Here is a 20,451-nt window from a genome sequence, read left to right on the forward strand (position 1 = left end):
TAATGTACACAAACATTGACATAACTAATTTCTTGAGATTCTTTACGTTTTTTTAAAATTCAGCACTAAAACAATACTAAGAGTATTTTAAGCTTGTAAAAAAAGCACTATGAAAAAGAAAATAAACAGGAAAGCATTGACAAAGACAGCACTAAAATCTTACTACAGTTTTGTATTACAAATGTACAACACTTTTGTTTTGAAAAGACTTTGCATCTTAAAAACCAGATGCTCCGCAGGGCGTAGCTTTATACGACCGCAGAGGTTGAACCCTGAACAGTTGGGGCAAGTATGGACACAACATTCAAGCTGGATTGCGCTCTAAATTTGGATTGTGATTAAATAGTTGACACAGCATAGGTTTCTGACACAGAATTAATGTATTCAAATGAACTTAAAATTTTTGTTTTCTCTTAGAGCAATTCACTATGCTGTTGAATATTAATCCTCTCAAAAAAATGTTTGAAGAAATTTTCTTTTTATTTATGAAATTTCAAATGAGAAAAATTGAACCCAATTTTTTAATCACATCCCCCTTTCCCTTATTCCAAAACTAATTTCAATTAAAATATTCTAATGGAGTTTGCAACAATTACTACTCATTTAAATACATCATAAAATATTAAGATGTAAACAAACTGCTTGTTATCACTGAATGGTAAAGATTATTTAAATTTATCAGTTGGTAGTAAAAAGTGAATATACATTGTATATTGTATATAACAAAGATTTAAGTTGATTCTGGACAAAGAAAGATAACTCCAATTAAAAAAAATCTTGCAGATATTTCTTGCTTACTTTACTGGACAAAGAAAGATAACTCTTAATTAAAAAAAAATTGCTATTTCACAATATTGTGAAATTAGATATTTCTTGCCATTGCACAATACTGTGCAATTGAAAAGACTTGCTATTGCACAATACTTAATATAATAATTTTAGATCCTGATTTGGACCAACTTGAAAACTGGGCCCATAATCAAAAATCTAAGTACATGTTTAGATTCAGCATATCAAAGAGGCCCAAGAATTTGATTTTTGTTAAAATCAAACTTAGTTTAATTTTGGACCCTTTGCACTTTTATTTAGACCAATTTTAAAACTGGACCAAAAATTAGGAATCTACATACACAGTTAGATTCCGCATATTAAAGAACCCCAATTATTCAATTTTGGTGAAATCAAACAATGTTTAATTTTGGACCTCGATTTGGGCCAACTTGAAAACTGGGCCAATAATCAAAAATCTAAGTACATTTTTAGATTCAGCATATCAAAGAACCCCAAGGTTTCAATTTTTGTTAAAATCAAACTAAGTTTAATTTTGGACCCTTTGGACCTTAATGTAGACCAATTTGAAAACAGGACCAAAAATTAAGAATCTACATACACAGTTAGATTCCGCATATTAAAGAACCCCAATTATTCAATTTTGATGAAATCAAATAAAGTTTAATTTTGAACCCTTTGGGCCCCTTTTTCCTTAACTGTTGGGACCCAAAATCAATACCAACCTTCCTTTTATAGTCATAAACCTTGTGTTTAAATTTCATAGATTTCTATTTACTTATACTAACGCTATGGTGCGAAAACCAAGAAAAATGCTCATTTGGGTCCCTTTTTGGCCCCTAATTCCTAAACTGTTGGGACCGAAACTCCCAAAATAAATACCAACCTTCCTTTTGTGGTCATAAACATTGTGTTTAAATTTCATTGATTTCTATTTACTTTAACTAAAGTTATTGTGCGAAAACCAAGAATAATGCTTATTTGGGCCCTTTTTTGGACCCTAATTCCTAAACTGTTGAAACCAAAACTCCCAAAATCAATCCCAACCTTTCTTTTGTGGTCATAAACCTTGTGTCAAAATTTCATAGATTTCTATTAACTTAAACTAAAGTTATAGTGCGAAAACCAAGAAAATGCTTATTTGGGCCCTTTTTGGCCCCTAATTCCTAAAATATTGGGACCAAAACTCCCAAAATCAATACCAGCCTTCCTTTTATGGTCATAAACCTTGTTTTAAAATTTCATAGATTTCTATTCACTTTTACTAAAGTTAGAGTGCGAAAACTAAAAGTATTCGGACGACGACGACGACGACGACGCCAACGTGATAGCAATATACGACGAAAATTTTTTCAAAATTTGCGGTCGTATAAAAATATAAAGATGTTCAGTCGATAAATTTTAAGAAATGTATATGTTTTGCATTAAACATATATATTGGTATTCTGATAAAATAAGACACTGTTAATGTCTTTTTCTTATAAATATGCAAATGTCCTTTTGAGTGATTACAACTATCAAATCTTAATTTGTAGATTGACCCAGAAAAAGGGGTTAATATCCTAAATTGACCTAATTTACTCCCACTGTATATACATTTTGTACAATATATATACCACATGTTCATTGTTATATTATGACTTTTTATTTTTAGTGTTTAAATGCAAATTATATTTAAATCATATGCAAATTTACCAAAACTGAAGATAAAATGCATATAAAATAAAGCACAAGAATATGATAACTATTGAACCATTTTTAAAAACATTTCTTAAAAGATAAAATGAAATAAATTATAGATCTTTAAACCATAAAATCGGTTAAAATTTCATTTGGTTAAATATTTCACAATTCATTTACAAATATAAATATGGCATTAATAATTTTATAAAAAAAAATATCATTAAAAGATCTTTTGTAAAAGCAAGGATTTGTACAGCATGTCTAACTATACAAATCCTTGATAAAAGATAATGCGAACACATACATAGGTCATAAATTCTTAGTTCTTCAACCAGCGTACTTTCAATATAATACTGGAATCAACAAAAAGTTTTACAAAAGAATAGATTTGTCCATTAAATAAATTTGTTTTTAGAAACAAGCTGTATTTTCTTACATTCAGAGTATTGTTTTCCTTTGAATTGTCTCCCTTAGAATGCAAAACATTGAAATTGTTTTTGCATGAGAACTGCAAGCAATTAGAAATATTTAAAGCTGCAATTTTTAACTTTGTATTTCAAACAGTTAAAAAGTATCTGTGCCTCTATATAATATTCACCCCAAAATTATAAATTATAACTGAAATGTAAATTACTTGTGAGTATTTTTAATTGTTAGATTATTTTGTGTTGAACTAGTCGCCAACCTATAACAAACTTATTCTGCTTGTGAGATCATCATACCTTACATTTTTTCTTCATCCCCATCAATCTCTGAACAAACTGTTTGATTTTCAAAATTCAAAACAAAATTTTGGAGTAATTTTCTTATTTAACCAATGTCCATTTAAATTCAAAACAAAAACATATATAAACATGATGAATTTTATACTGGAAGTAAAAAAAATCACAGGTTACTAATATTTCATGATAAAAAAAAAATCACAAATTTTGGAATTAAAGTTTACATAGATCCAAGTTGCATGTTTTTTCCTTCTATTTCCCAATGAAACAATAATAGAAGATCTTATTTATTATATGAACTAGCTCCATTCTTTAAAAATCTCTTCAACAAATGAATTTATGTAGCAAAAGCAAGAGTCACAAATGGTATTCTCTCAATTTTCTTAATACCCAATCTTAGGTACAACAACCAAAGCAGGAATTCACCTGTAGCTATTTAAAATACAGGTTAGTGTCAAGGGTCAGGGGGTCATATCAAAATTGGAGTTCCAATAAAGTATTGAACAGTTCTATCAAAAACGCACAAAAATAATATAACTCATAGTTTAGGTACTGTTACATATATTTTTGGGATTTTATGACTACTTTTAGTCTTAAATTTCTCATGAGGAAGAAAATATGTCATATAAAAAAACCTTAAAACTATTGACTCTTTCTTTACATGAAACAACTTTGCAAAAAATATGCCACAAAAAAGATGCAGGTACAAAGTTTACTATAATTAACTATAATTAACAAAAACTTTAACTATACATATATATGCATTTAACAAAACTAACATGTTTTCATGGGTGCAAACATTTTTTCTGAGTAAAGGTATGTCTGTGTGCGAGATTCAAGGATTAACATGTGTTATTTCAACATGTAAACAAAGAGTGAAACATATAACAATTTAATAAAAAAGTAGTTTTTCAAACAATAACCATGTCGCATTTTTAAGGCAAAACAGATTGTTACTCTCTTGTTTACAAATTTAGGATTGACTCACAAAATTTCACAAATTTTCTCTTTCATTCACCATACGACTTAAAAAACAAAGCTATGGCAAAAGTATAAATGACGTTTCCATGAGAACTAAAATAACTGTAAAGATGGCTTCCAGGAAAACAACAATCAACAGCATACATGTATATATAAAGGAGATTCAATTGTGTTATGACAATGCGCAATTAAATAATAGATAAATCATACAATACCTATTTTTGTTTTCATATTTCCTATTCAAAATGACAAGGATATCTATTGCACATACAGCTTTTTCTATACAATATGTCTATTTGCCACAATTTCGTTTTTCCACTTTCATTTTCTACTTTTGACAGCAATTAAAAGTTCCATGCTCATTTTATTCTTTTTATTTTTATCTTACTACACTCCCCCTCCCAAAAAAAAACAAAATTTGTTATAAATGATATAGGTTGATCTACTACAATTTAAGACTTTTCAAAAGAACATATAATCAATTTGGTGTCGCAGGAATACAATAGTTTTACTCATACAAGGCATACATTCAGCTATAGGATAGTTATAAGCCTTAATTACAGCAGTCTTTCACTTCTAAACATTGTTGTGAAGTGGGGACAACAATTTTAAATAAATACTTGATGGATTTATAATTGATGGTATTTGGCACTTGTTATTTTGGCTCATAAATTTTTATATACTGAGTGCCAAAAGAAACACAACACCTATATGATATTTTTGTTATGATAAAAACATGTACTCATTTTTTGTTTTGCTGTTGATACATCATGAACCTTTAATAGATTTTCCAGTCTGTGATTGAGAAAACATAATTAAGAATAGAGATTTTTGGTTCTGACACATAATAGTTAGCAATTTTCAAATAATACTGATTTTCACGCTACAGTGAATACATATCTAATTCAAGAATAAACTGTAAAAATATGTAAAAATATGTTTGTAAATTCTAAGGTAAAATAATTGTTTTAATTCTTAATTTTATATTCATAAATCTTACTTTTAATTGTTGATGACATACCACAACTTTTTTAAGTATATTTCTATTTCTGTGAACCACAATATCAGAGGCGTACCCTTCCCCCCACAATTTAGGAGTTGATTTGACTAGAAAGAATGGCAGTGCAAAGAATGATGAGAGTTGTGTTTCCATTGACACTCAGCTTAAATAGAGCTACTATTAAAAACACCCACACAAGAGATAACATTTTTTTTTATCAATTGGTTAATATGCAATTTGTTGCTTAATATTAACATGATTAGGAGTTGAGGAATATTCCGTCTAAACATATGGGACCTGAAAAAGGCTATTTGTAAATGGGGTTTTTAAGTACAGAGATTTTCAAACACATTTTTTTGTACATATTTGATCCCATACCAAAGTCCTTATGCATGGTCCATCATTTGCTTTTAAGGAATAGTTCTAGGTGGAATGCTATAAACCTATTATAATTTTTTTTCTCCGTGATAAAATATTTTACAAGTAGCTCATAATGCCCAATGACAGCTTTAAACAAGTTCAACTATTACGTATAATGCATATATCATAATTACATACAATCATAAAATGTTAGCTGCATTAACAATGAGGTAAGCCACAATTGAAGGTTATAACAACAGGCCCTGTTACAAAATCATACAAACGCCAAAAAATCTGACTTCATTAGAATAAGGGGCTTACAAATACATATCCAGAATAAATGCCTTACAAATACATGACCAGAATATGGAAGGACCTAACAAATACATTTCCAGAAAAAAGGCCTAACAAATGCATGTGACTAGATAAACAGTGTTCAACATTTAAACAGTCAAAAAATATTTCCCTTACTTTAAAATTTAATATAACTGAATCTTATCCGATTTTTTTTTTATGGAATGGTTGTAAATTTTGTGTCTGTATATTAGACGATACACAGCATAAACTTTAAAATTCTGGTTTGCTCCCCATTGATTTTATCCTATGAATTAACAAATTACATGCAGGCAAATTGTGTGATTCTTCTGTGTAAAGGTACAATTTGTAAATCCTCAAATTATTTGATTTTGTACACAATAATATTACTTAGCATAAGTTACTGTCTACTTATAAAGTAGTTTTTCTGTTAACTAGCCAATGGTTACACATAATTTATGTGATGAAGAATGAAGTTTGGCTAGTTTATAATATAATCAATGAAGATAATGATAGATGGTTAGATGAAGAATCGCAATAAAACTGCAATAGTGAATGAACATACATGTTTTATGTACGTATGTATGAAAATGAGCGCGTCTAAAAGGTATTCCTTTGAAACCATAGCAACTTTAATAGTGTTGCCATGGTTAAACATTTAAATGCCTGACTGGAATGATTTTCCTCTGCTACTATAAACAGATGTCTTTACTGAAGTCATTTTGTGAAAGTGATCTTGTAACAGGGCCTCAATGAATATGTCTGGAACACACTTAACAAAACAATTGAGCCCTAAGTCTACAACAAAAGCGATCAACGTCAAAATATCCACTAAAAATAAACAGCATCTAAGATATGCATTCATCAAGCTTTCATCGATTGTAGTTCTTCCCCCTCATGGTTTAACATATTATCTTGGTTCCGTCCACCCTTGTGTATTGAAGCAGCTATCTGATCGAATGTTTTGTTCTTAGTTTCCGGAACCATAAACCATATAAAGATTAGGGCTAACACGAGCACTCCAATGAATGGCAAATATACAAATCCCCTCATGGCTTTCTGCAACAGAAAATACAATAAATGTTAATACAAATATGGATGGCTGTTCCAAATTTCCACTGGCAAATCATGAATTAAAGTTAAAATTTTGGGTAGCCAATATATTTATATATATATATATATATATAAAATGACTGAATAAATAGGCAACGATCAATCTTACAGGGCGATGGATCATGTAATATGATTCTGTACACTACAAAATATAATATATAACAAGTCAAAAAGGGTACAACATCACCATAAAATAACGATAAAATATACAAATATTAGATATTTCGGATAACAGATATCCTTCTTCAATAATAGCACGATGTCAAATGAATCATGTCAATTATATTTATACAACTTGTCTAAACATCAACCCAACAATGTTAGATCTGTAAATTTGCTTTCGCAAATTTTTGGTTCTTCCCTCGCCGGGATTTGAACCCATGCTACTGTGATATCGTGACACCAAATCGCCTGCACTGTACTGTGTTTTGATCCTCGTTGAAAGCTGTACTGTGATCTATAGTTGTTAACTTCTGCTTTAATTGGTCTCTTTTGGGGGGTTGTCTCAATTGCATTCATTCCACATCTTCCTGTTTTATATCAAGACATGCTGAGCAGGGTATTTAAATTGCTAGTTCACAAGGTTACAGTTTTCAGGAAGACGTGGCAACCTACCAGGACAAATTGTTGGGACTTCTTATGCTCATACTAAACAGAGAAGTAGCAAATACCAATTTTATTCCATTGTTTGATTTGATGTAATCTTTGAAATAATTAACTATAACTATCTTAATGAAAAAAGGTCTTTTTTCTATTTCAAATTTAGCAAACCTCAGCAGTAATATTTTATCTCAAATTTTTTTTTAATCTTTTATGTTATTTGGAGAATTCAGCAGTGATGACAGAACTTTGTACTTTTTTGGGAGGTGTTTAATTTATTCTCAAATACAGGTGATTTTGAGATAGATATATTGTATCAGCACATGTTTGTTGTTGAAGACAACATGTTACCCTTCAGATGTCCTTGATAAATGTTTTTGGTCATTTGGTTGCTGTCTCATTGGCGTATCCAACATTTATATGTTTTCATCAGAAATAAGTGTGTAGAGTATATTGAAACCCTACTAAAAAGAAGTGTTCAACAAATTCAATCAAACCTGTAACTTAAAAAAAAAGACCATAGTTTGAGGGCTCCATTATCAAAGAGGAAAAATACATAAAATAAAAAATAAAAATTTTAATACAATTTACAACTAACAACAAGTTAGTATGATCAATAAATTTTCTTCATAAATACTTGCCTGCATAAATCTGAATACCATCATAAGAATAAAATTACAGATCCAGTTGAAGGTCAATGATAAGCTCATAGCAGCTGCTCTGGGTTCCTGTCTGAATATCTCACCAACAACAATAAAAGGAATTGGTCCTGTTTAATGAGAAAAATAAAGGTATTGGTCCTGTTTAATGAGAGAAATAAAAGGAATTGGTCCTGTTTAATGAGAGAAATAAAAGGAATTGGTCCTGTTTAATGACAAAAATAAAGGTATTGGTCCTGTTTAATGAGAAAAATAAAAGGAATTGGTCCTGTTTAATGAGAGAAATAAAAGGAATTGGTCCTGTTTAATGAGAGAAATAAAAGGAATTGGTCCTGTTTAATGAGAGAAATAAAAGGAATTGGTCCTGTTTAATGAGAGAAAATAAAGGTATTGGTCCTGTTTAATGAGAGAAATAAAAGGAATTGGTCCTGTTTAATGAGAGAAATAAAAGGAATTTGTCCTGTTTAATGAGAGAAATAAAAGGAATTGGTCCTGTTTAATGACAAAAATAAAGGTATTGGTCCTGTTTAATGAGAGAAATAAAAGGAATTGGTCCGGTTTAATGAGAGAAATAAAAGGAATTGGTCCTGTTTAATGACAAAAATAAAGGTATTGGTCCTGTTTAATGAATGAAATAAAAGGAATTGGTCCTGTTTAATGACAAAAATAAAGGTATTGGTCCTGTTTAATGAGAAAAATAAAGGTATTGGTCCTGTTTAATGAGAGAAATAAAAGGAATTGGTCCGGTTTAATGAGAGAAATAAAAGGAATTGGTCCTGTTTAATGACAAAAATAAAGGTATTGGTCCTGTTTAATGAGAGAAATAAAAGGAATTGGTCCTGTTTAATGAAAAAAATAAAGGTATTGGTCCTGTTTAATGAGAGAAATAAAGGTATTGGTCCTGTTTAATGAGAGAAATAAAGGGAATTGGTCCTGTTTAATGACAAAAATAAAGGTATTGGTCCTGTTTAATGAGAGAAATAAAAGGAATTGGTCCTGTTTAATGAGAAAAATAAAGGTATTGGTCCTGTTTAATGAGAGAAATAAAAGGAATTGGTCCTGTTTAATGAGAAAAATAAAGGTATTGGTCCTGTTTAATAAGAGAAATAAAAGGAATTGGTCCTGTTTAATGAGAGAAATAAAAGGAATTGGTCCTGTTTAATGACAAAAATAAATCAAAGCGCTGTAAGCACTGTATGCAGTTAACCAAAAACCAAGGCAATCATAATTTTGAAAACTGTGACAATGTTGCTTCAATATTTTTTTTAAAGATTTAAAAGAACAAATATTAAACATTCATATATAATTGTACATTTATGTTCATTTAATGAATTAATAATTTAGGCAAATAATTCATGTTTTATCAAGGTTTTCAATAGCAACGTATATATCAAGTATATTTTATTTCGTGGTCATGAGTCTTGAGTCAGCAGTGGTACAAATTCGCAATGATTGCAGTTCTTCTAGTTGATTGTAATTGTTTGTATTAATTGACTGTTAGTAGTTCAAGTTGACTTTAGAACGAGCTTGTTATAGTATGAATGGACTTGCTTCCCTGGAAAGAAAACTGAGTTTGTGTTCTACAGTACAAAAGTTATGAGACACAAATCAGACAAATGTTTACTACTACAATGGTGAGGTCTGACTGACCTGTCCATAGTAAATGTAAATGACTCCCACCTTCACCCCAAGTCCATGATGTCTAAGTTTGGAATAAAATGAAAGGTGTTCGGTCTAGCAAAGTGATATGCATATGTAACTTCTATGAGATTGACCTTGTATGTCATTTAATCTTTTTGAAATGACAAACAGGAATGAATATATGGTTTAGGAGTTGGTATCTCAATATTTTACAAGTTCCCAAAACACACACAAGAGGGGATGGAGTGGCCCTAGGGACTACCCCTATTTTTCATTTGATTTTTTATATTGTCCCATACATGAATCTATATGGTTTAGGGGTGGGGATCTCGACTGTTATCAAGTTTTCAAACAGGGGGGGGGGGGGGGGAACCCCAGTGACTTCCCCTATATTTCATTTGGTTTGTTATATTGTCCAATACATGAATATATATATGGTTGAGGGATGGGGATCTCATCTGTTTCCAAGTTATCAAACAGGATTGGGTAGGGTGACCCTTAGGACTCTCTCTATATTTCATTTGATTAGTTATATTGTCCCATACATGAATATATGTGGTGGGGATCTCTAGTTGCACTATCTGTGTAAAATAAGAAACTTCCAGCTATTTTAACTGACCCATCAAAATTGAGAAAACAAGAATATGTCCTCAGTACATGAATGCCCCACTCGCACTATCATTTTCTATGTTCATTGGACCGTGAAATTGGAGTAAAATCTCTAATTTGGCATTAAAATTAGAAAGATCATATTAAAGGGAACATGTGTACCAAGTTTGAAGTCGATTGGACTTCAACTTCATCAAAAACTACCTTGACCAAAAACTTACCTGAAGAGGGACAGACGGACGGATGGACGGACGAAGGGACGAACAGACCAGAAAACATAATGCCACTCTACTATTGTAGGTGGGGCATAAAAATACCCATTGAAATTGCAGTCATATGTTTACACTTTAAAAGCATCTAACTTGCTTTACCAACATTTATTACTGATAAAGAAAGTTTATACTGTCACCAGGACCATATATATTGTTAGATATACTGTTCCCAGATGTCACAAAGACTCACATTGTATTGGATTTTGACATCAAAATTTGTCAAAAAGTAATTTCAGTTTCAATTCAAATATTTTCTGTTTTTTCATTCTTTTTCATATATCTTTTGGTTTTCAATTCTAGCGTTTATAAAAGATGTATTTTGTCATCTGTCTGATTTTTTTAAACGTTGATCGCCAAAACTTGGAATTACCCATATTCTCTTCCGGAATAGGATCTTAGATACAAAATATAGGAAAAAAGGGGGTTGAACATGTCACAAAAGTCTCCAAAATTTGGTCTAAAGGAAAATTTCAATCAACTACAGTGATACCTTTCCTGAATCCATAGGTTTATATCTATCAAGTGGTTAAAAAACAAGAGGCTCTCAAGAGCCTGAATCGCTCACCTTAATTTTTTTTGTTAAATCTCTCATCAATGATTATTTTGGCTTTTCAATTTATTTAAATGTTCTTTGAATCGTCCTATTTTCTTCAAAAGCAAAAAAAAAAAAAAATTCTCCTGTTTTATTTTAGCCGTAGGACCTATGTTTCTTGACATACAAGGAAATAAAATATAAAATTTATACTAGATACTTTGAAACTCATTTAGCCTAAGTTTGGCTGAAAAGTTTGGCTGAAATTGATACAGCAGTTTCAAACGAGAAGATTTTTTAAAGTAAGTCAACATGATGAACAAATTGTGAAAAAAGTCTTTAAAGGGCAATAACTCCTTAAGGGGTCAATTGACAATTTTGGTCAAATTGACTTATTTGTAGATCTTACTTTGCTTAATATTTTTCCTATTAACAGTTTATCTGTATCTATAATAATATTCAAGATAATAACCAAAAACTGCAAAATTTCTTTAAAATCATCAATTCAGGGGCATTATACCTGAAAAACCAGTTACCCAATTCGGCTGAAAATTTCAGGACAGGTAGACCTTGACCTAATAAATACTTTAACTTCTTGTCTTATTTGCCCTAAATGCTGGAGTTTTTGAGATATAAGCCAAAAACTGCATTTTACCCTGTGTTCTATTTTTAGCCATAACGGCCATGTTTTTTGACGAAATTGAAAATAAAACACAAACTTTATTTTATACACCCTACTGATCATTCAGTTGAAGTTTGGTTGAGTAGTTTTAGAGGAGAAGATTTTTTAAAGTTGCAAATATGATGAACAAATTGTGAAAAATTGTCATTAAAGGACAATAACCCCTTAAGGGGTCAATTGACAATTTTGGTCATATTAACTTATTTGTATATCTTACTTTGCTGATCATTTTTGCTGTTTACAGTTTATCTTTATCTTAATAATATTCAAGATAATGACCAAAAACTGCAAAATTTCCTTAAAATTACCAATTCAATTGCAGCAACCCAACAATGGGTTGTTTGATTCATCTGAAAATTTCAGGGCTGATAGATCTTGACCTAATGAACCTTTTTACCCCATGTCAGATTTGCTCTAAATGCCTTCGTTTTTGAGATATAAGCCAAAAACTGCATTTGACCCCTATGTTCTATTTTAAGTAACGGCGGCCATGTTTTTTGACGGATCAAAAATCCAAGCACTAACTTTGTGCAGGATAATCTAAGGAACAATCATGCTAAATAAAGGCAACAGTAGTATACCGCTGTTCAAAACTCATAAATCCATGGACAAAAAACAAAATCGGGGTAACAAACCAAAACCGAACGAAACACATTAAATATAAGAGGAGAACAACAACACAACACCGAAACGCAACACACACAGAAACGGACCAAGCATCAGACAAAATACCACGAGAATAACAAATATAACTTGAAAACCAAATACATGAATTTGGGATAGACAAGTACCGTGCCACGTCTTATCTCAATATCTCAAAAATAAGAGAAAACACAAACGACTCAACGTTAAAATGCAACACACAGAGAAACGAACAATAATATAACTATAACCATCTTCCTGACTTGGTACAGGACACTTTTAAAGGGGAATAAAAGTGGTGGGTTGAACCTGGTTTTGTGGCATGCCAAACCTCGCACTTTAATGGCAAAGTTAAATATAACATTGAAATGACAACATAATATTACAGAACTACAATACAAATAAATAGGAGAAAATATAAGACAAAGAAAAACATGATTAATAGATAACTAAGTTTCATCCAAATCCATTCAGTAGTGTCAGAGGAGAAGATGTTTAAAAATTGTTAACGACGACGACGACGGACGCCAAGTGATGAGAAAAGCTCACATTGCCTTTTAGGCCAGTTGAGCTCAAAATCATATGCATTTCTGCTCGTTTTTCCATAAAATTTAATTGAAAACCTCGAGCACAAAATCTTTGTTGATAAACACTACAATAATTTATGGACCTATGGACGGTACAGATAGGAAAATATGGATTGTCAATCATATGAATGGCCTATAAAACATGTTAAAACAATCTAAATGTTCATATAAACCCACTATTTTGGCTATATTTATTCTTCAATTATCTAAAATCAATTTTATTATACAAAAACTTTCATATTTAAAAAAAATCACAGGGGCCATAATGCGAAACTAAACATCTAACTGTGTATTGCTACCTCATGCCAGCTATTTGGTTTTCAATGTTGTTTTTGTCAGATACGATTTTACTTTAATTTACACGTTATTTGTCGGCGATTTTCTGTATAAAGCTAGTGGTTGAACAAAATGAACATTGCTGTCATGAATAATAAAGCTAAAAACAAGTTTTGAGATCGTTTATTAGGAGACTGGTAAAAAGGTTTGCAAAGTTATTTTTTCTCAAGTCGGGCATGTCGAGCGTAGCTAATAACCAAGTCGAAAGTCCGATTGCAAAAGTGGAAGGTCGCAAACCTTGGACAGCCGCTGATTTGAACCCCTGCCTCCAAATTGAAAAGATACAAAATATTTCGTCTTATAATTTAAAATTGCCTGAACAGTAAAACAGCATGAACAGTGGAACTTATTTTAAGACCACTGACATAGTTGACTGCGTATTGACGACAAACAATATTCCTACGACATTTGCCATTTGGAAAATCTATACTACTTGTCTTTAGAGATTTTTGCCGATTTAACATTTCATTCGTTTGTTCTTTGACAGCTTAAACAAAATCTCAGGGGATAATAAACTTCATAAAGATTCCTAATGTGCCCTACTTCTTATGTGCAACTTCAAAACTTTTGGATAATTAGACAATATTTTAAGTTTTTTCTGATCATATTTTTTATAATCAAGAATTAAAAGTATGAAAAAACTTTCCAATTAGTTATAAATAACATAACATCCAGCTAGATAATAACAATGGCACATATTTCAGCACTTATTGGGTAGAACACAAATCTAGGGTGCTGGCATACGGCAGCTTAACTGCTTAAAAAAGGAAAATTATTCGTTTGCGAAAATAACCTTTTATTGAAACTCTGCTTTAATAATGTCATATTAAGTGGAACAAATTTATTCTAAATTTTGGCTGTCCTGTTATTTAGAGACATTCATTGAGTTCAGCTAATTCAATTGATATTTTACAGTGTTTTTTTTCTATGTTGTGATGTTCAACTATTGTTTCAGGTAAGGGTACTGGTGAAGGTTGGTAACTTTTAAAAACCATTTGATCCACCTGCATTTGTTTGAACCAGTCCTAAGTCAGGAACCTGATGTTCAGTGGATGTTGTTTGTTGCTGTGTTTCTTGTTTCTCATTTTTTATATAGATTAGAATGTTGGTTTTCCTGTTTGAATGGTTTCACACTTGGTGTGAGCCAAGGCTTTGTGCTGAATATTTTACTTTAACCTATAATGGTGTACTCTTACAAATTGTGACTTGGATATAGAGTTGTCTCATTGGCACTCATACCACCTCTTCTTATATCTTTTGATATTATTCTTGACGTACAAAAGCTTTATTACACTAGATTATCATTCTTCTTTCCCCTGTATTGTTCTGATCCTTTGCATCACTGTATACCCTCTATTAAAATAAACTTACCAAGACCAACGGCAAAACCAATGACATATGTGTGCATGGCCACTATACCTATTATGGCAAAGATATGACGACTTCCCTGAAAAAAGAAACAGAAATTAGTTCTATTGTAGAAATAAAGAGTCAATAACACCATAGATTGCAATATTTGTCAAATCAAGATACATTTATATCAATTGTCCAACTTTAGAATACCAGATTTTCTGAGTAAAACCAAATTCAAGTGTAAATTAAGTATAAATTTGAAAATGGTTTGTAGGCAGTCTTTGGAAAATCCAGAAATCAAAAATTCACAAAAATATAATTTTACTGAATCTAAACAAATTCGGGCATATAAAAAAATATAAAATTCCTTCTCACCATGGACATGTACAATTTTGCAAAATACACTTGGTCTGTAGTATACAAACAAAAATATAGTGGTATTTATATCTTTCATTGTGGACGTTGGTTAACACTTACTTGTAGTCCCTCGTCATACTGCAAATTGTGGAAGATTGTTAATATTACAAAAGATACTGCCATCAAAACCATGGGGAAAAGAAGAAGCATCCGTCTGCCAAGTTTCTCAATCATAGGTACAGCTGGTATGGTGGTCAGCATGTTGATCAGACTGGTCAGACACACTATCCACTCAATAAGGTTTAGGTTAACACCGGCATTCTCGTACATAAAACTAGAATAGGACATCACCTGCGGAGAACAAATTTTGAGTAATTATCTTATTTTGTCTGTAATTACTGTGGATTCATGAGGGACGACATCAAAAGATCAACGTAGGATAAAAACTTAATTCACATAGTTTCCCCCCCCCCCCCTCCCACTTCTCAACTTAATATGGGTGAAATTAATTGACCAATAAAGATATTTAAAATCGATTTTGAATAAACAAAACTTGTATCAAATATACCCCCCCCCCCCCCACCAAACTATTTGATTTTTTTTTTTTATCCTACATTGATCTTTTGATGTTGTCCCTTATAATTCATTGGATACCAATTTTTGTAGATTTTGTGAGTATGGGTGAAGAGTATGGATGAATTACAACATTACCTGTTAAACGACTGACAAATTTCCTATTTGCCCGAGCTCCCCCTCCCCCCTTGCTCTGCAATGTGTGTAGCTCCACCATCCCACCACCTTGCTCTGCTATGTGTGTAGCTCAACCCTCCCACCCCTTGCTCTGCTCTGTGAGTGTAGCTCCACCCTCCCACCCCTTGCTCTGCTATGTGTGTAGCTCCACCCTCCCACCCCTTGCTCTGCTATGTGTGTAGCTCCATCCTCCCACCCCTTGCTCTGCTATGTGTGTAGCTACACCCTCCCACCCCCTTGCTCTGTTATGTGTGAAGCTACCCCTCCAACCCCTTGCTCTGGTACGTGTGTAGCTCCACCCTCCAACCCCCTTGCTCTGTTGTTTGTAGCTCCACCATCCCATCCCTTGCTCTGCTATGTGTGTAGTTCCACCCTCCCAACCCTTTGCTCTGCTATGTGTGTAGCTCTTGCTCTGTTATGTGTGTAGCTCCACCCTCCCACCCCTTGCTCTGCTATGAGCGTAGCTCCACCCTCCCACCCCTTGCTCTGCTATGTGTGTAGCTAAACTCTCCCACCCCTTTGCTCTGCTATGTGTGTAGCTCCACCCTTCCCCTTTCTCTGCTGTGTGTGTAGCTCCACCCTACCACCCCTTGCTCTTCTATGTGTGTATCTCCCCCTCCCCCTTGCTCTGCTGTTTGTGTATACTTACAGCATTGATTCCAGAGAATTGCTGTGCGATCTGCAAACAACAGGCTATTATAATAGGTACACGTAATTCTGGACTGGTCAGTAATTCTTTGAGGGAGAACTGTTTAACACTCTGTGATTTCCTGGCTTCAACTTTCATTTCATCAATCTCATCTTCAACATCCAGATATCCTCTTAAAGACTTTAATCCTACAGCATGAAATATACTGTGTTTAAATATATAGCATTAAAAATAATCAATATCAGACCAAAATATTAGTGTAAGTAGATAAACAAGCTTTTTACATTCAATAAGAAATGTAATGAGTCTCCAAAAGGCACTGATAAAATCTAGGACATCTCCCTGTTCCACTCTCACTAAATTGAAACTGAAATCTTCAAAACCATGAATGGCATTTTGAATAAAATCAAATCAAAGTCATTGCTTTTATTTATTAGTTTATCTAATTGTGAAGGAAGAGGGCATCTAACAATACATCTTGCTCTAGCTTTTTTGTACAAAAATTACCAGGGGCTGGCTGTTGTTCATGGACAATTCAAATTGAGTGAAAATAGCAAAATCCAAATAAGCTATAGAGTATTTAAGTTTAGAAATGTTTATCCATTATTATTTTTATAAGGATTATCAGGAAATAAAATTTCAATGGTATTTTTAGCTATGTTGTAAATCTTACCATGTCTTGCAGTTTCCTCGTCTCCTCTATTGATGAGCAGGTATCGTGGACTCTCTGGACAAAATGGCATGGCCACAAGACAAATTAATGCTGGGAAAGCATTAAAAATAAACACCCATGGCCATTGTTTGTGAGTTCCTAAAATAAGTAATTATACTTGCATAAAATGTTGTAAGACAATTGTTGTTTTATTTAGAGATATTTAACTGTGGATTCAATTTTCATGAGTTTTCATGTATATATTAAACCAAAAATTAATAAGTGTTCAACAACAACAAAAATTCTTATGGCTTATATGCAGACTTAAGCATAAAATGGTTCCACTCTTAAATATTAAGTTTATATCTTTGTACTTCTATATTTTCCATCAGAATTGTACTCAAAAGTTGACACAAAAACTAAAAAAAAATTCATGATAATTCATGTTGCTCATCAAATTTGATTTTTTTTCTCCCATTTTCTAAACATTTTCCTCAGGAATGCTCAGAGCAAAATATTTCAAAGTCCTTAGGATTTGAGTACCAAAACATATGAAGAGCTATATGGTAGAATTTTCTTCTGCACTCTCTAATCTCAAACCTTTTCAGCAATAAGATTTAATACCAATATATATTTTGTAAAATTACCTGCAAGTTTAGATACTCCCATGATGTTAGACCATAGGATACCGATCGTAATAAACAACTGATGACAAGTTCCAATAGCCCCTCTGATCTTCTTTGGTGAAATCTCCGCCAAATACAATGATGCTAAACTTACATTCAAACCTGAAAAACAGGAAAAACTTAGATTGTAGTCCCAAGTTTGAGGTATAAATACAAAATTGAAAGGAGTAGGTTTGAAAAAGCCCTACAATTGCCTGTGCTTATTAGATTCAATTTCATAATCGGATTTATTGACCAATACCACAATAAATCAAAGCTTATACAATGACTAAATGGGAAATATCAACTATAAAATCAAACATGAAAGGAGTAGGTTTGAAAAAGCTCTAACATGGCCCCTTTTTCTAGATTAAATTTCATAAGGATTTATTAACCAATATCAAAACGAATCATGAATAGCTAATGCAATAACTTGATAGGAAGTTAAGTATGTCTTTTGAGTGAAATTTAATTTCTTGCATCATCACTTTACCCAGAATGCATTTTTTCCTGAAATTGTGCATTAATCACAACTAAACATACCACAATGCAATCCCACTAAAGCCCTATGAACTATGATGACCTCGAATGAACGTGCAACGATTGGAATACCGCCACAAATGGCCGCCACAAACATGATTACAGTTATAATAATCATCCCTTTCTTTCTGAAAATAAAAGAAATCATAATCTGTTAACTGTGATAACTAATAGATAATCTGTTAACTGTGATAACTAATAGATAATCTGTTAACTGTGATAACTAATAGATAATCTGCTAACTGTGATAACTAATAGATAATCTGTTAACTGTGATAACAACTGTGATAACTAATAGATAATCTGTTAACTGTGATAACTAAAAGATAGAGGAGAGTCCTTCATTTCTGTATTCTTGATTTTCTGGTAATTTTTCTCTATTCTTTATACTTTTTTTTATTATTCTCTTATATATATATTTTACAGTGTAAATTAATTACAATCACCTCTTTATCCATTGACTTGGAGTCACTCAATTCTCCTTGATGCACTGTTATACTGCATTATCTAGTTTTAAGTGTTTATTGTTCAGTAAAGGAGTAGGGGCATTAAGGCCTGGTTTTGGCCCAAGAAAATAAAATGCTTGATAACTTTTTCAAATTGGCACATAATGTTTAGAAATGCATAGGGTCAAGAAATATAAATGAAAAACATTAAGATTCTTATGTGATGACATCACAATTACGTCATAATATGTACTGTTTTCACAAAAACGATGAAAAATACAGAATTTCTGATGTTTTTTATCATTATTTCTGTTGTGGAAACATCATGCGCAGCCAAGAAACAACAAAATAATTTAACAGAAGTTTTATTATAACTATTGACAAAATCTTACCAAATATACAGTTGTTTCTTGGGTGCGCACATACTTTTTCAATCTCAAATGTACTTAAAAATTTGATGAAAAACAAGGAAAATCACTAAATTTTACAAAATATACACATAAAGTCATGGTTTGTTGCCATGGTAACTTGTTCAATGTCCAAAATTGTTTTGTTTTCCTGAATACCTTTTACCTTAGATACTTTTCAGTAAATTTTAAAATATGTATGATAACATTAAAATTTGCAGTAAGTTTTGGGCCAAATAAGGGCCCCTACTCCTTTCTGCCTCTTGCTGTAAACAGCAGATGAATGAAAGCTTCGCCATCTGCAGCTTGACATATTGAAATAGGTTGAGACCCTTTTTTCATAGTTATTTTTCTTAATTTATTTATTCATCTGTGTGTCATGTTTTTTGAGCCATGTCATGTTCTTTGGGCCATTTCTATTTTTCTTGCAGCATTTTGTTTTATGACAGATTGGTCCATCTTTTTCAATTTATGGTTTCATTTTACCCTTTGGTATCCTTCTTTTTACACTAATATTATGTTAGTGATGCACTACAAGTTGTATTCTAAAACCTCAAAAATACAAATAGTTGCCTTAATTACCTTCTTAATATACTTGAAAGTTGCCTAAATTACCTTCCAAATACTTGAACCTTGCCTAAATTACCTTCCAAATACTTGAACATTGCCTAAATTACCTTACAAATACTTGAACATTGCCTAAATTACCTTACAAATATTTGAACATTGCCTAAATTACCTTCCAAAATAATCTGCAAATTTTCCAGAGGCAAAAGCTCCTATCATACCAAACAAAACAAAAATGGCCACAGTCACAGACCAGAGGAGTTCCACTTTGTCATCTTCTTCTGAAACGAATTTGATCTTGGCAATAGTTTTACCAATGTCAAAACCGGATGCATTTCCCGGTGCTGTAGCATTACTAGTGTCTGATATCACAGTAAGATTCTGCATTTTCATATTTTCCATCATTTCTAGATATTGATCTTTGATTTCAAACCAATTTTCTGGGAGCAGTTGTCTTCTTATCATAATTGTTTCTACATAAAATACACGTATCACCTGAAAATAAATTAGAATGAAAGATGTATGTGTTGAAACATTCATTT

General features: G+C 31.9%; 1 protein-coding gene across 3 annotated transcripts in view; it reads right to left on the reverse strand.

Moving 5' to 3' along the window:
• Positions 1-6,006: 6,006 nt before the first annotated feature.
• The window catches only part of LOC134693705 (solute carrier family 2, facilitated glucose transporter member 1-like), a 61,355-nt gene continuing 46,910 nt past the window's right edge, over positions 6,007-20,451 (reverse strand). For all 3 annotated transcript variants that reach the window (XM_063554599.1, XM_063554601.1, XM_063554600.1), the window contains exons 3-11: positions 20,082-20,404; positions 18,493-18,617; positions 17,932-18,072; positions 17,306-17,443; positions 16,633-16,820; positions 15,354-15,584; positions 14,895-14,970; positions 8,205-8,332; positions 6,007-6,909 (exon numbers count right to left, since the gene is read on the reverse strand). In XM_063554599.1, coding sequence (XP_063410669.1) covers positions 6,715-6,909; positions 8,205-8,332; positions 14,895-14,970; positions 15,354-15,584; positions 16,633-16,820; positions 17,306-17,443; positions 17,932-18,072; positions 18,493-18,617; positions 20,082-20,404 — 1,545 coding nt within the window. In that variant the 3' untranslated portion in view covers positions 6,007-6,714. The remainder of the gene's footprint in view (positions 6,910-8,204; positions 8,333-14,894; positions 14,971-15,353; positions 15,585-16,632; positions 16,821-17,305; positions 17,444-17,931; positions 18,073-18,492; positions 18,618-20,081; positions 20,405-20,451) is intronic.

Source organism: Mytilus trossulus, chromosome 12 (genome assembly GCF_036588685.1).
Source record: "Mytilus trossulus isolate FHL-02 chromosome 12, PNRI_Mtr1.1.1.hap1, whole genome shotgun sequence".
In the NCBI taxonomy this organism is placed as follows: Eukaryota; Metazoa; Mollusca; class Bivalvia; order Mytilida; family Mytilidae; genus Mytilus; species Mytilus trossulus.